Genomic DNA, 17550 nt, shown 5'->3' with positions numbered 1-17550 from the left:
TCTGTACTCACATCATTTTGGGGACTATTATGAATAAAAGTATCACACCTACGCCTACGGTATCACACATACTGCACTTTCCTGAACTTTTGACATGTATTGTCACAAAATACTGTATGACCAATAGCATTCTGTGTGGTAATGCCTGCATGAACCATTATTTACATTACGTTATTACACTTCTTGCCAGCAGATTAGATCTGTGACACGGCACAATTCTCATGTTTTGTGAAGAGGTCTAGCTCCCTCACATTTTGAAGTTTTGCCTAGTTATGACACAAAACACTATGTTTATAATTAACTGTTCAACCATGATCTACAGATCTACATTTCCAACAAATGAAAACACATTTTCTTTTTCTTTTTTGTATCTCATATTCAGCTTTGTCGGTACTGTGGATCGAGAGGTTTGAGGACCCTGTAAATCCGATATGATGTGCCTTACCATATAAAACATTCAACATGGAGAACATGATGTATATTGCATCTGTCACAAGGATATTCATTTGTTGGCCAGTCATTTTTGAGCGGTGCCTCAGCGCTCCAATGCATTGTATGTCTGTCTGTCTGTCTGTCTCTGTCTATGTTTGGACTCAGTACAGCCTCAACAACTGCAACTGCAAGGGTGACCTACCTTCAAGTGGAGCAGTCTAAAGGGCCATTCACACTGAGCACTATAACTATAACAAGTGGCCAACAAAGGCACTGCTCATTTCACACTGGGTGTGATTTTAAATGCAAAGACAACGTTTTCAAAACTGCTGATTACAATTTCAATCAAGGGAAATGATCAGAAGTCATACATGTGACCCATAAAACCCTTGGCACAAGTTTTCTTAATTAAAACACTTACACTTACACTTCAGCAAATCAATGGAAATGTGAAATGTTTCGGCCGAATACATTTTTTTAAACGCAGCAGTGTGCAACCAGCTTTAAGGTTGCATACTGCATTTTTTAGTTGCGAAATGCGTTTTTCAGGGCAAGGAGAGAGAGAGAGAGAGAGAGAGATAGAGAGCCCGTTTCAATAAATTTGAAACGGGCAACAGTGCAAACGTGATTGACATGACATGAGGTTGATTTCTTTATTTACTCGCTCCGAAATTCACTCCTGTATTCGGCCGAAAAAACGCAGCAGCGTGCAACGACCTTTACTGTACATTTCCTATAAAGCTCTATACTTTAACCCTGCATCTCTGCATTTCGATTTCACCATTTAAGGAGATGTTAGTGATATTTTCCTTTGTTAAAAAAGTGAAATAGCTATATATTCCCCTAGTAATCATTGCAATGTGTTCAGTAACAGGGGTCTCCCCTTCTCTTAGCCTATTAGTAAATAAATGGGCTCTCTTTCCTGATTGGATGAAATTGGTGACCCACCTGAAAATGAAATTCAACTGCTGGAGACAGAGAGAAACCCTGTTACTAAACAAACACTCGCAATGATTTACTATCAGAATATAAAGCTACAACAAAAAACCTCTTTTAACAAGTTTTAGGCCAAAATGCCTCACTTTACTTGTAAACTCCTTGCTATCACTGGAGAGCTGATTCCAGCTTTATGTATTGGAAGATTAAATAAATGAAAGCGAAAACATATAGGGTAGCAACTAGTTATCTTTGATAATAGTATACTAATTACACAAATGTATCCAGTCCGTATAAAGTAATCTATACTAACAGACGTGCAAGAATGACAAAACACAAAAATACAGTTATCACACAGAAAATAAATAAATGTACAAAATGTAGGCTAGTTACACATAAGGACTGGTTGATATGGTACAGTGTATAGCCTATGTCCAGGTGACATTAGATAACATTACTGCTGTGAGGTGATTTGGTACACTAACAGCACAGCATTACAAGGTCATTCAAGGGAAACAGTATTTCTAGAGCTTTAAGATAATAAAAAGGCTATTGATGGTCATAATATGACAACAAAAATGCCTAATACTTCTCCCACACCAAATTTGTTTAAGAATGGGACACAATGTTAGTTTTCATCATACATTGTCAAATAATGGAACACGCAACTGGTAGTTCACAATGCCCAAGACAAAAAGGGTTAAACCGAAGAACCACAAATAGCCAAAGACAAGGCATTGCTTCCAGTGTAAACATTGTAATAACATAAAAGTTTGCGCAAATAAAAAAGGACAAAATGAGAGTGATCCAATAGCTACAAGACTAACTTTAAAAACAGTCACTTGGTTAACGTTTAATGTCTTTCTGCTCCTTATAACTTGGAGTCAATGTATTGCTCAGCTCTTTGTTGGAGACAAGAAAGATGCTTATCAACACAGCAGGAAGATAAGAGTTCATGTTAGACATTAGAGGAAGAGATGGGTCCAGAGCAAGTCCAGCAGGGGCAATGTTCTGGACAGGGATTTCAAGATCGATAGACCTTTTGTCTGCACCAAACTTAACAGAACAAATGCTGTTGGTAAAGCACCCATTGTCAACAATATGGATCCATGAGGAGTCCTATGCTGTTGCTCCACAAAGTCTGGCCGTTGAGGAGATGTCTTGGTTGTCCTCTGATCGCCCTGACATCACAAATGGCCACGTCTGGAATGAAAGAGCGACATGGTTTATGATTAACAGATTTCGAATTAGGTATTACATGGAAGTAACCTAATAATGTGAACTGTTTGTTGCAGACCAAGTCAAATGTGATTGTGAATTTTTCATTTTAGCGTATTAAACACCTTAATTTCCATGCATCACTGACTCATTTGAAACACATTTTATTCAATTACCGTGGTGCAACATAATTAGTACATGACATTCTAAAATGTAGATGCCTACCAGATTAACAGGGTGAACGAAGGTGTTCTGGAGTCTGTCATCCTGTAGAAGTTGCCTGAGGTGAGAGATATAGCTTGAGGCGAGTCTCAGCGTGTCCAGTTTAGATAGCTTGGTGTCTGCTGGTACCCACGGCAGGCTGGTTTTGAGCCTGGTGAAAGCTTTGCTCAGCACTCTCATCCGCGCCCTCTCCCGTGCGTTGGCCGCATTCCTTTGCGTCTGACGCGTATCCTTCTGGTGCGACCTGGACATTTTGCGCTCTTGTTTGCTCTTCCCTTCGACCCCATCGCAGAACTCCTCATCTGAATAGGCGTTTGAATGGTAACAGGCAATACTCCGCCTGGTCTTCTCCAAAGGGGCAGACGTCCTCCTGTGATAGATCTCAAAGTCTTCCGTGTCGCTTGCTACTGAACCAGTGGACATAACTGTTGCTGAGCAGCACTACGGTGGAGTATCCACAAAAACTCTCTCTTTTAATCACAAATTATAGCCAAGGCCTACTACATACATTACGTAAATTGATCCCCCAAGTACTACTAGAACTATACAAGAACTGCAATATATTCCAGTCCACTGCCGTAAGATATCAGCCCTTGAATAATGGAATTAAGACAAATACATGAGGCTGACATAAGGCTGCTGCTCCCTCTATAAGCTGAAACCTGCCCTCATGCTTACCCGCCTAATTTAAGTGTTCTGGACTTGGCACGACTACTGCTCCCCAATCCCCATCCCCCCCAGAACTTTTCCACACCCCCTTTTCTGCAGCCCACCATGACCTCAGAACACAACCCCAACACACTGCCTCTATTTGGACTTTGTTAATAACCGTGACAGGCAGATAATCTGCAGCTTGATCATGGCCACATTCAACATATGAGAGATTGTTTAGAAGAGCTAAGCCATGGGATGTTAGTTCAAAACTAAGTAGGTGGACACTGACTCTACAAATGTAGTCCTTCCATGAAATTGAAATATTGGGATAATTATCAGCATGCACTGCTCCAGTAACCCGACTACGGTTGGCCTATATGGCATACACTTCTGAAGTGTGTCTCTCTCACAGATGTGTCTTGGTAATAGAAATGTCTTGAGGACCTTATCAAAAGTGGCTAATCCTCTGCCAGTTTCACAGAGGGATAGGGTTTCCGCAGATGTAGCCGCCTTTCACACGCAGCCTGTGTGCATCAGCCCCAGCTGTTATCGTTTCCCACGACATCTGGAGGGCTGGCATGGGCGTGGTGGGGCAGGGGGTAGGGGGCGCATCATCTTTATTCCCAGGGTGTCACAGACAATACTCTTTCCATCTAGCCCTTTCTTGTACTGATGTCAATACAATGTCTATGATCAGGAACGATCCAGTAGCTATCATGTCATGTCATGTCATGTCATGTCATGTCATGTCATGTCATGTCATGACATGACATGACATGACATGACATGACATGACAGGAGCTCTTGTTCTTTAGAGCTCTTTCTTAATTTCTTTCATTTACATGGTAAAGCCAACCAGTAACGGGGAACATTTAATTTAATGACTTAGCTGTTCACATATAGTACCGTTTCATATTTTTACACACACACACACACACACACACACACACACGCACACGCACACGCACACACACACACACACACACACACACGATTGAACTGCAGTTGAAGCAGGAGATTTAAAAGTATTCTTGTAGCTGTAAACTTGTGATGTGGCAAATAAAGGGAAGTTGAAGTTGACATGCAGGCTCCTCCCAGGGCTCGCAGAGGGCAGGATATTTCTCTATGGTACGAGAACAGAGCTGGCAAAAAGAATCAAGTTGGCCAGGGAGGTAAACTGCTTCAGGTTGTTTGAAAGCTTCTTACTGTCTCTGCCACTGGGTGAAGTGTGTTTGCTGAGATACAAGCATTCCTGGCAACTTTCACAGTAGGTGGTTGATGCTTCTCATCCAGACAGTCTGCTGCTGCTTGCAATGCCTGAATTATACTTATTTGCACGCCAGTCTTGCACACCAAATATAGCCGATCTACAAGCTCTCAATGCTTTGCAGCATGATGTGTTGTGGGCTTGTAGATCTGCTTTTTTGCTGTGTGTGACACCGGCATGCAACAAACTAAGGAAGTATAAATTAGGCCTGAGACTTTTCAGCATTACAAAGTAGTTGCAATCTAGTTTAGGGGAAACTGGAATGAGCTTAGCGGAGTGGGAGTCTTCAGAGAAAAGAAGATGCCTATAGCACTATAGATTATTTGAATAAATATAAACTACCACTTTTTGTGGAACCTTCACCTATTTCTGACTCCCATACCCTATATTCTCCAGAACATCTGATAACCGTAGTTCATCATTGTACCACATAACCACAGTGAAATTTCAATATACTGTAGGCCTATCTTATTTTATTTTATTTGAAGTAATACTGGTTGTACTTGTACTCACTACTCAGCCAAGGTCAAGGATTGTCTAACTGCATGGGCATGGTGGATTTTGTTCTAGGCTAAAAGGCTTCCACACCGTTCAGGAGCTGTCATGTCACCTATATAGTAGCTCTCACTTACTGTAGATCTCTTAGAACTGCCAATAGTGGGTGAAAAAAAATAATGTAATAACTTGTCACTGTTCACATACAGTACAGTATCTGAATCCAAACTCCAGATCGTTTGCTCAGTGTCTGTTGGAGCCAGTTGCCAGCTTTCTTTTTCCTCATCTCTCTTTTTGCAGCTTGCTGTGAGGGGGACGCACCCTGCAGTCTTCCTCAGCTCCGTATTTCTCAGATTTCCCTCTGTCATGGACCAAGAATGCTCCCTAATCCAAGGGCACATTCCCATGTGTCCCATAATCCTGTTCTTCCAAGTCCATTTTCACAAGAAAATCTGGCATCAGCTGGGCTGTGGAGGGACCTCTCTGTTCCCAACTCATCCTTGGAAGTGTCATCGGGCTGAGGTATTGAGCCTTCAGGCACAATGCTGTCTCATCCGTTGTCAGTGCATCTGTCAGCTCAGACTATGGGGATGGATGACTGACAGTCTGAAAGGTGCGAGCTCTGGTGTTCTATTGTTGGCTTCATGCTTTATTTGAAAAGCTGTCATATTTTTCATGTAACATTAAACAGCATTTGCTCTTGACACAATTCACTCTGGTGCAACATTTGCTGTCAGAAAGAGGTGGGCTGAGAAAAACAAGTGTGTGTACATTATTCCTTTTGGACATGTAGAAGTTGATTGATCAAGTATAAGCTGAGAGCGCTGTCCAAAACATCAGTCTAACTCTAATGGATGGTTACATGCTTATTGTATTTGCCACGGCAGTAATTTCATTTGGGGCCAACCGTAATAAATATCAATTATATCTTGACTTGAAGGAAGAACTCAGCATTTGTCTATCAGCATAGACTCTCAGGGGTCATGACCCCTATCAGTGCCCTTGCCTGTTCACTAGTGTGCTGGAGAAACATTGGGACAGGTGCAAGCCCATGATGTCAGGGGACATTTCTTGTTTTCCTCCCATCCGCCCTTTGGTTCCCATGGTCACCACTGTGCCAGCTGCAGCACAACAACCAAAACATGTATCACTTTATCACGTTATTAAGAGGAATTCCATGCCGTTAGCCTCAGTATAGATACAAAAATAACACAAACCTTAAACTGTAGTGTATCTTAATCCAACTCGACACATTTTGTTTTTAAATAATGAACCGTAGCAGTTTCATTGGACATGCATGCTCTCAGCACTGTTATGCATGCCTTCAGCACTGCTGCCCATAGGCCCGTACCTGGAAGGTGGCTAGACGCGCCATGTCAATTTCATTCATATAGCGTATTTCAATAATCATTGTGCTATCACAGGCAGATCCTAAAAAGGATTGCACATTCACATATTGAAATATGCGTTACATTGTAGAACACCCAACACTACTTTTGGCACAATTCAAAAGGATATCCTGTATTATGTAAGTACTCTGCCACCATATAATCCAGTCCAAACCCATTACCATCACATAATGGCCATGGACTGTGCGTTAAATAGCCGGTCTGACTGTGAGATTGATGTGTGAGAAACCATAGTGTGACTACAGAGCCTGGGAACAGTTGTTATGAGTCTGTCAAAGACCTCAGGGTGAGACTTTCCTGTTAGCCTGTTGTTTACCTCCGGGACACAATGGCATGGTTCTCTGTACAGATCTCTGACAGATGTGGACCCTCTCATTTTATATAATTTGATTCAAAAGCCAGTATTGGGAGTGTTATTTTTTGTATTTCATACAGTGTTAAGAGACATCAGTCTCTATCTCTCTCTCTGTACATAATAGACTATCTGTGCAAATGCAGAATTTCTGCATCATGATTTGCTGGCATAGTAATCTATGTGCTCCAGGATAATAACCGTTATACAGTAGTTATAAATTATTGTCAGCACCCTTACTTAGCGCTGGAGAGTTGAAGGCCTTGCCATTTGAAATTTCCTGGAAATGAGTCATAATGTGTATTAATCACTCCTTATTCATGTCTGCCCTCGGATTCACATTTGCATGCTTTACCATAGACACAATGCTCAAAGGTACACACATACAAACACAGAGGTCATTGTACAGCACGGTAGGTCGTTTTATATTGTAGTCATTTCAGATAAGTATGCTGTCATTTTGGCTGAAGTTAAAAGGCAAATGGCACAATTCACCACACAACTGCACACAGTACATTCCATTATAAAGAAGATAGTAGTGACTTGGAACCAGTGGTGTAAAATAACCAAGTACATTTACTTAAGAACTGTACTTAAGTAAAGTTTTGAGGTATTTGTACTTTACTTGAGTCTTTCCAATTTCCAATACTTTTACTTCTACTCCACTACATCTCGGATCCAAATATTGTACTTTTACTCTGCTACATTTATTTGAAAACTTTAGTTACTAGTTACTTTGCAGATATAAATTATAATATTATAAAACACACGTTAACCACTTTAGCCCTATTTTATACTTTGGCTATTTGGCAACAGAGTCTTATGCACATCTAATCTAAGCTTAGCGATGGGTGCGTAGGCAGGGGTCAACATCATTTCAAACATGCACAAGAAGTACATAGGACCCGCACACCATCTTCAAATTGCCAAAAAAAAAACTATTTTTATTTAATGCAACGTTTCGGTCAAAGACCTTCTTCAGGCAAACTTTGGCTATTTGAAAGTAGCCAATCTACAAGCATTGCGACGCGTTGTGAGCTTGTAGATCTGCTATTTTCAACATGATGTACTTTTACTTTTGGTATTTTAAGTACATTTTGATGCCAATACTTTCATACTTTTACTCAAGTACATTTTGAATTCCGGACTTTTACTTGTAACAGAGTATTTCTACATTGCATTATTGATACTTTTACTTAAGTAAAACATTTGAGGGTTTTTTCCACCACTGCTTAGACAACAATAGAACAGGCGAGATGGGGTTATAGGTGTGGTACTACTAGTACAGACACTGGACATGGAGGCACATAGATTCAGGTATCACAAGACAATGAAATCATCCATGAATGATACTGTAGTTGCCCAACACAATGGGCTCTATTTTCATCCATGCCTTACCCCTTATCCCTAAACTTCTTTGCCTTCTTATACTATTTTGAAAATCATTTTTAAATATTACAAATAGCTGATCTCTACAAGCTCACAACATGTCGATGTAGGGGAGAGTGTTTTTTGCAGGTCGTTCAGTCCTAGTGTATCAAAAAGATAACTGGGTTAAGGCAGACCGAAGCTTGTGATTGGCTGCGCGGAGGTGACGAAAGTCTGGGGGACGGAGATACACCTAAACCTAACCTTAACCCTAACCTCAGTAAAACTAACACTGGTGAATGCTAACCTGCCGACCCTGGTGAATGCTAACCTGCCGACGCTGGTGAATGCTAACCTGGTGAATGTTAAACTGGCATGGACGAAGATTTAGCTCTAGGAGTCTTAACAGTTTGTATGCCAATATGCCACTGACAAGCGTACAGTACACAGTGCCACTGGATAGACTGTGAGTATCATCTTTTTACTCAGTGTCAGTGCCCTAATAAATGTAGGTAAATGTAAATACATCAACACAAACCACTCAGCATGTAGGGATGTCACGATTATCACATTTTACATGACGATGTCACTCAAATAATTGCGATTAATGATTTAATTGTGTTTTTGTAGTTGACAATTCAATTTCTGTTTGGTTTTTAGGCTTTGAAGTTGCACATGGTAGATATGACACATAACCTAAATATACAAAGAAATTACTAACATATTTGACAACTTTATACTTGATGCGACGCGTTGTTAGCTTGTAGATCGGCTATTTCCACTATTTTTTACTTTAAAAAAAATATATGAAAAATGTTCAACATGGAAACGATTATGACGATTTTATTACGTCAAATAATTGTGATTAGACGATTATGTAATAATTGTGACAGCCCTACTGGCATGTTTCCAAAGCTGGACTGACTAAATTCCTCATGCAGCTACATTCATAGTAGTGGAACACAGAGTAAACATAGTAAATGTGTTCCAATGGCAGATATTACATATATATCATGCCATCAATATATGTAATTACTTGTATTGTAATTAAATGTTATATTGTCATTCACACGTGTTTCTTGGCCTCAATAGCCTGCATCACAGGGGCCCACATAGATGAATTATGTCCCCCCCTTTTTTTTAGACTTTTCCTAACTTCTGTCCACTTGCCACCTTTGACTTCCTCAGGGCCGTCATGCTCGTCCAGCTCTGATGATATCTCCATCTTCTGGATCATCAGCTTAAGGAGATTGTGCTGTTTCTCTATCATGCTGGACATCTCTTTCAGTCTGGACAAGAGAATGTGAGACAGAATGTATGCCACTGAACATATTATTTAGCCATTTAAGTCCCATTTTTTACCCAGGGGCGGGTGGACCCAGGGGGCGGGTGGACTCCCTGAGTTGAGAACAAAATGGCAACAGCGAATATGGTGAATTTGTGTCAGATCCTGACTTTCATATTCATATTTCATAGATCCCCGAGTAGTATTTCCCCCCCTTCTTTTTTTTGTATAGTCTTGGTGTGTTTGTTGTATTGGCGTTTCAAATATGGATTACAATAATATGCTTATTTCATTTTATGTGAGCCTGTTAAGAAAACAGGCTGTTGGTGTGATTTGTATCCGCTAGAGCAGGGGTGGCAACATTGATGATGGCGAGGGCCACTATTTTCCACCTTCAATCCAGCGGGCCACAATGCATATTGCTATGTCCTACTTTGTCATTCTATTATCTTATACAAAAGAAGCAAAAATAGACGATCTACAAGCTCAAAACGCATCGCGCTGCGATGCGTTTTGAGCTTGTAGATCCGCTATTTTTGCTTCTTTTGAATTGGAATCCTGAATAATATTTTGTTATTTTTTAATTGGAATCCTGAAATGTAAGATTTATTTTTAATTTCAAACGCATTTAGTTATATAGCCATGTTAACTTTATGTACCTAAATACAAATACATTGGACATGAAAAATACATTTGAATACTACTATACTAGTCATTAAGCTACTAATATATACTGACGGAATTAAAGCAGGTCATGTTTGGAATTGTAACAGCTGAAATCAATAATATATCAGTATTCCGGTATTAACCTGTGGGCCGCATTAAGTGAAGGTGGGGGCCGCATGTGGCCCCCCTGCCGCCAGTTGCCCATGTATCCACTAGAGGCTGCTCACACTTAAGAAAACACTGCCATGCTGTTTCTCTCCATCTGTCCTGCCAGTACTTCTTATAATCAGGGGATATCTTAAAAAGCCCTGGAATAAATTCCTTACCAAAACATTTCTTCACCAATGTGTTTGTAAAGGTGTCTAGTAACACATCTCACAAAGACTGAAATTCAGTTTCCCAAGGAAAATCTTTGACAGCTAATTATGGGTCTCATTCACTCACTATACACTATACCAGTAAGACTCCCTAATCGGGAGATAACAACCGTCAGGTCGCAGCGTGATTTTAGGGCAAAATGTGTAGGAGCAGTGTCCAAAAAATGTGTTTGAAAAAATATATGGGACCAGATCCATGTTGATGACATGAGTGTAGACATACTGTGTACCGATTTGCGTAATTTTAGGGCAAAATCTGTAGGGGCAGTGTCCAAAAATGTGTTTGAAAAAGTCGGCCTGATGGTGGCGCTATATGGGACAGATCAATGTTGATGGCATGAGTGTAGACATACTGTGTACCGATTTGCGTGATTTTAGGGCAAAATCTGTAGGAGCAGTGTCCAAAAATGCGTTTGAAAAAATGGGCCTGATGGTGGCGCTATATGGGACAGATCCATGTTGATGACATGAGTGTAGACAAACTGTGTACCGATTTGCGTGATTTTAGGGCAAAATGATTGTTGTATGTTGATGGCTCTCTTGGCGCCGCCGAGGCGGGTGCGTGAGTACCGGCCCCGGCTCTCCCGGTCGCTCCTAGCCCGAGTTACGGCATTTTATGTGCGCTGCAGTGGCGGGGGTCCTCCACTAGGGGTGCGACCACTTTTGAATCCATTCTGGAGCACCAGGAGTCGGTGGTCCCTGGGAATTCCCAATTCTCACATGGCCCTCTTCTAGCGCCACCATGAGGCCGATTCTTGCAAAACACATTTTTGGACACTGCTCCTACAATTTTTGCCCTAAAATCACGCAAATCAGTACACAGTATGTCTACACTCATGTCATCAACATGGATCTGTCCCATATAGCGCCACCTTCAGGCCGATTTTTTAAAACACATTTTTGGACACTACTCCTACAGATTTTGCCCTACAATCACGCAAATCGGTACACAGTATGTCTACACTCATGTCATCAACATTGATCTGTCCCATTTAGCGCCACCTTCAGGCTGATTTTTTCAAACACATTTTTGGACACTGCTCCTACACATTTTGGCCTAAAATCACACAAATCGGTAAACAGTATGTCTACAATCATCTCATCAACATGGATCTGTCCCATATAGCGCCACCATTAGGCCGATTTTTTCAAAGACATTTTTGGACACTGCTCCTACAGTTTTTGCCCTAAAATCACACAAATCGGTACACAGTATCTCTACAGTCATGTAATCAAAACGCATCTGTCCCATCTAGCGCCACCATCAGGACGATTTTGGAAAAACACATTTTTGGCCTATTTGTGGAGATAAGCGACCAACGGTCGCTTATCTCCCGATTAGGGAGTCTTACTGGTTATTCTGAATCCATTGCAAGCATTTGTTTTGCACAAAAAAACATTCATTGGGCTAAAAACAGCCCATAAAATGATGGTTTAGTGATGAGTCATCACTTTTCACAGTGGTATGGGGGTCCATTTCTAGCCCAAGGAATGTTTTTGGTGCAAAACAAATGCTTGCAATGGATTCAGAATAATTAAAAACACCTAGTTAGACCCCTCACATCCCACAAGCATATTTTTTGGGAGTGATTTTTTTCCCCTATAGTATAGTGTATAGTGAGTGAATGAGACCCAGAATTACCCTAGCTGTCAAAGATTTTCCTAGCGAAAATGAATTTTAGTCTTTGTGAGATGTGTTACTAGACACCTTTACAAACACATTGGTGAAGATTTTTTTTGGTAAGGAACTTATTCCAGGATTTAACACTATTTCTAAAGATATCCCCTGACTATTAGACCAGTGGTTCCCAAACTTTTCAGGTCCCTTAGACCTTAAAGAGATCAGACTTGTGCCCGCGGCCCAAACTAGTATAAATAGCAGATCTGCAAGCACTTTGAGCTTGTAGATCAACGATTTTCACTATATATTTTTATTTATGGCATTTTTTTATGGAATGTATATATATATATGCTATACATGAAAATGGGATTTTTACTTGCGTCGTGACCCAAATTAGTCCATGACCCACAAATGGTTCCCGACCCACTGTTTGGGAAACACTGTCTTATACAATTATGCAGTATACTGTGTTTGCACTTTGTATTGCATGTACATGTTTACGCACTTCTGCTTTAATGGAACATTAAATGGTTATTCTTATATTAATGTATATTTCAAAGTTACCAGTATTCTATATGGTCATTTAACCAACAGAGGTTTGTTTACCTGTATTTCTGCTTTTGGAGTTCCTTTTCCACTGGAGTGGTGCCGTGTGAATTGGTCTGTAGACGGGGTGCTTCATTCATGTCATTGAACAAGTACATGAATAGCTTCACGATGAACTGTGTTCATAAGATTAGAAGTGAATCACAATTAACTGGTTACTTCTAAATTGGACTGATGGCCTCAGAGTCAAATTCTGAACCCAAATGAGTAATGTGTGTGAATATAATACAGTAAATCAATCTTTATTCTTCAGCGTCAGTACAGTTTTCTGTTGCAAAATGTCATGAGATTTTAGTCGACTAAATCTACAGTTGATTTTGTTGACAAAAAATTGTATTTTGGCGGGCCTTGATGGTGTCGTAATGCCTAATTTACACTTGATTGCATGCTGAAAATAGCAGATCGACAAGCTCACAACGCTCTGCGACGCGTTGTTAGCTTGTAGAGCTGCTATTTTCAGAGCGCAACCAAACATAAAATGATGTATTTTAGTTGTACTGAATCTCTTCTCCCTAAAATTTTAATCTAGTTTTCATTTGTTGTTATTTTTTGTTTAGTTTTTTCATGCAGTTTTCGTCAGAGAAAAAAGGTAGGCAATGAACATTTTCATAGTTAAAAGTAAAACCAACACGTGTGCGTGCACACCTTGGAACACTTGCGGTTGGGGTAGACGGTGACGGAAGGTTTGTCCACTCGTTTCATGAACCAATAAGGCAGTTTCTCTTCCAGGCCTGTGTGGAGATCAATCTGAAGGGAGCAAATGAAGTTCTTATTCAAGGTTATACAGTAGGAACATTTGGAGAACAAACTCGTACAAATTATAGTACTATTGTTGTAACAAGGACTGACGATCAATATTTGGTGTCTAATGCATTTATTTTAGACGATATATCATCATCTGCTTCGTTTAGAGGCCCCTCAATGTGTGATTCAAATTTGTGGTCTAACGGACATGGTATGCCTCCATAAAATCAGATCGAAAACACACAATAGATATGGAGAGTTGTGTCCTGATCCAAGGAATCTAGGGGTACATTATTTTGACCCCCCCCGCCCCCCCCCCCCCCCCCCCCCCCACACACACACACACACATAGAGCTTTCCAAGGATTGCTTGTATCATTTACATTAACGTTGGCCGTTACAACGGGTGTGTGCCTTTTTAGATGTTAGATGTAAGCCAGTTTAGGTTGAGAGACCGCCACAAACTTTTGTGTGCCGTGTCAGAGGCTGTCACACTTCTAGCGTGCGCACATACACAAATTATAACTGGCTCCTCGCCTTCTGGCTTGGCAGAGATAATTGATATTTCAAAACTAGGCCTATAATAACTCTGCCCTGCATGCCATTGGTTCAAACCATTTTGGTATGGGTGGGTACGGGGAGCAACATGGCCCCTTGCCCCTAGAGTCTGCTAGCAGGGCTTTCAGACTCTTGTTTAATGAGAAAGGGGCATTCTACGGACACAGCATTGGGCAAGTGGTCCCTAGGATTATTATTTTTTAATAAGACAAATCAGTTCATTTGCCTCATACCCACCTGCATGGCAATTCTCTGCAGGGTTGCATTTCTTTGTACTTCAGCAATGTCTCCAACCGCTAAACCAATCTGCAACATAGCCGGAGTGAGACAATAAAACCATACATTTTCACTGTGACCAGCAATTACCATAAAGTAACAGTGAACCCCTCTTTCTGTAAAAGTGGACTGTGGAGGCAACAACAAGGAATCATGTTGAATGAGGCAAAGCACTGAAATAACTTTCTTTCCCAATATGCCTTGTTGTAATAACACAAATATGCTTGTATCATAGGGTAGAAACTATAGAATGCTTACCATTAGGTTCATCAGCAATATTGCCATGACAAAAGTAAAGCTCACAAGAACCAGATATGTCAGCGGAGGAAATGCAAGCTCATTGTTGAGATATGCATATAGGAAGTTGTTTTGGTAGTTCAGTTCCCCGACCATCATCACAAAGGTTTGCATCACTGAGAGAGGCAAAGTTGAAAATTCTTTCTGCCATGATAAAATAATAACATTTGATTAATAGACAATTAATTCTTCAACACAATTTATTATAGTACATATATTTGAACAATGAAGTTCATCAAAGAATAAATCCAAAGAGTAATTAACTATAATAAACACGCTGAGCTTACAGAATTCTTGGAATACTTCTTCTTGAAATGTACACATTCTTAAGATGTGCTGTTGTCTGATAGTTTTCAAGTATTTGTGTCTGGCCACGAAGCCTATGGGTATTACTCTCCAGTAATTTCTCATGCAACAGTGATCACTCCTACACTAAAATGTATGTGCCTCTGAGTGAGAGGGAAATGAGACAAGATTTGTCACAATAAAAAATAAGTAATGTCAAGGTAATTAAGAATCAGGCTAATTCATAATTCTCAGCCGTTTCTAATGGACACCTGTTATACTGAAATGATAGGACTGAAGGACACAGCAGACTGGTGTAAATGCCAACACGCCAAGGCCCCTCTTGCCCTGTGGGAGTGTCCATGGATCTAGGTGACAAATCCATGATCTGGTAACAGTTCCATGAATTTACCAATTTCAGTTCACCTACCTGCCTATTGCCTGTCTGTCTCTATTGGTTCTGTACTCTGTTCATCTCTCTGTTTTCCCATGACTGCCAGTTAGCTGGTTTATCTACCTCCCTGTCCTCCTTTGTCTGCTCGCCTAGCTTTTCTGCCCGTGTTTTCATGTCCACCATTCCCGGAGCCTGTTCTGATTTCCCCAGTCCTGTTTCTGTCCTGCCCTGTCTTGCCCAGCCTCAAACAGTCCTTTACTTTTGTTCTGTCCATTCCCCGTCCCAGCCAGTCCACTATTTACCCTGTCTTACTCTGCCCCCAGCCTGTCCAGTACTTTTACTTTTGTACGTGTCTGTCCTGTCCTGCACTGCCCTGTCAGTCCAGTGTTGTGTCCTGTGCCCAAGCCTTCCTTCTCCAGTCCAGCCCCTCGACACCCTTGCACCAGCTGTGGGCGAGACAACTAACCAGAAGCTCACTGTGGTCTGAACTAGAGGTGAGGCATACATACAGTACACACAAAGGTCATGTGGAACTTGTATTTTCATCTCTTACCTCTTTGAGCATCAGCACATGGAAACATAAACCATAGGCTAACGTCAGAATCCCAAACAGTATTAGGATGCGGAACAATGTTTTAATGATCTCAAAGAGCATTACTATGTAAATCCCTGAATGTTCAAATCTGTGGAAACAATAGAGAATATCAGTTAGTAATCCTGACAAAGGAATCTTGCAGGTTCATGGACCTTTTTCATGCATGGAAGGAAGTAACATGAATTCTAAGTGTGTTTAGATGTTGCTATACAGAAACACCTACTGTAAATGTAACATACACAGAATGTATACAAAAGAGTACTGTTTACTGTTAAGTTACTGTAATTTGGACTCTACCTCCGGAAATACAAGAGAAAGCACACCCAGGACTGCATAACTGAAAATGCCCCAGCTTGCCAGTGAAGGGAACCTTCAACATTCAAGAAGAGTGGAATGACAAAGGAAAGCGATGTGATAGCTGCCAGCCAGTCAGAAGAGTTGCTAGAATCCTTGAAGTAATTCCAACGCTTTTACATGGAAAAAGAGGGTTACAGAAAAACAAAATGGACACAATTAGAGTATTGACTTCAGCACTATTTATTAGACTATTGCTTCTAGTGAATACTACTCAACATGCCACCCACGTCTCTTGACACAATTTATTTGCCTTTGCCTTTAGTATCAGGTACCAGATAATAGTAGGATGTACTTTTTCTCTCGTAGTTGCAGCAGGGCCAAGCAGAGCGATGCCAAATAATGTCAGAACTCTGATGCATGCAAATGTGACGTCATTTCCATAATCAAATGTGGATAGATGGGGCAGCCGTAGCTGAGTGGTTAGGGAGCCTGCCTGGGGAGCCAGAGCTCCTGGTTGTAGCAGGTACGATTCCCGCTCAGGCAGCTGTGCGTCAATGTGTCTCTGAGCAAGACCCTTAACCCCTAATTGCTCCCAAAACGCCACATATGGCTGCTCACTGCTCCTAGTTTTTATAGGATGGGTAAAATTCAGAGAATAAATTTCATGTATGTGCAAATGTACTGTGACAAACAACTCCCCAAGGCGTGGGGCCTATATTATATTATATTATATTATATTATATTATATTATATTATATTATAGAGTGGACTCAAATATATCAACATCCTAATCCTAACAGTAACACTATTGAACCCTATAACCCTTACATTAACCTTCACTTTTAACTGTGCTTAACTCTAACCACCATTAAACAGTGTCTGTAACCCCGTGTGAATGCCTGCAAGCACACTAAGTTCATAAACACAGCCTTAAACTAGAAGCAGTGCTCTTCCAAGCACAGGTCATGTATGTTATTGTGGCCTCCTGGTGGCACTATAATGGGTCAATGTAAAAAGGGTCCGGCGATCGGACACTGCATACATGATTTCAGGCATTTTGTTCCAAAAATTAGTTTTGCAAAAGTGAACCTGCTGGTGGCGCTATAACAGGCCAATGTGAAAAGGGTGGCATTTGTTCCTTGACCTAGTGGGAACGTACATGCAAAATTCCTCGGAAATCACAAGCTGCATTCATGA

The 17550-nt window shown here is 40.8% G+C and overlaps 2 protein-coding genes across 2 annotated transcripts in view; both read right to left on the bottom strand.

Annotated features, from left to right (window-relative positions):
• Positions 1-2487: 2487 nt before the first annotated feature.
• msc (musculin (activated B-cell factor-1)) lies at positions 2488-3231 on the bottom strand (the record flags this gene model as incomplete). Its single annotated transcript, XM_080751729.1, has 2 exons — positions 2488-2571; positions 2812-3231. 2 exons carry the CDS (start codon positions 3229-3231, stop codon positions 2488-2490), a joined length of 504 nt encoding a protein of 167 aa, XP_080607855.1.
• A 2986-nt stretch (positions 3232-6217) lies between these two features.
• Positions 6218-17550, bottom strand: part of trpa1b (transient receptor potential cation channel, subfamily A, member 1b) — a gene marked incomplete at both ends in the record, with an annotated part of 51003 nt that continues 39670 nt past the window's right edge. The window contains 8 exons of the mRNA XM_080751728.1: positions 6218-6345; positions 9527-9642; positions 12909-13024; positions 13554-13655; positions 14447-14515; positions 14744-14926; positions 16015-16144; positions 16354-16523. Of these exons, the coding sequence (XP_080607854.1) occupies positions 6218-6345; positions 9527-9642; positions 12909-13024; positions 13554-13655; positions 14447-14515; positions 14744-14926; positions 16015-16144; positions 16354-16523 (1014 nt within the window). The remainder of the gene's footprint in view (positions 6346-9526; positions 9643-12908; positions 13025-13553; positions 13656-14446; positions 14516-14743; positions 14927-16014; positions 16145-16353; positions 16524-17550) is intronic.

Source organism: Nannobrachium achirus (genome assembly GCF_963921795.1).
Source record: "Nannobrachium achirus genome assembly, chromosome: 21".
Taxonomy (NCBI): Eukaryota; Metazoa; Chordata; class Actinopteri; order Myctophiformes; family Myctophidae; genus Nannobrachium; species Nannobrachium achirus.
This window is presented reverse-complemented; position numbering and strand designations above follow the sequence as displayed.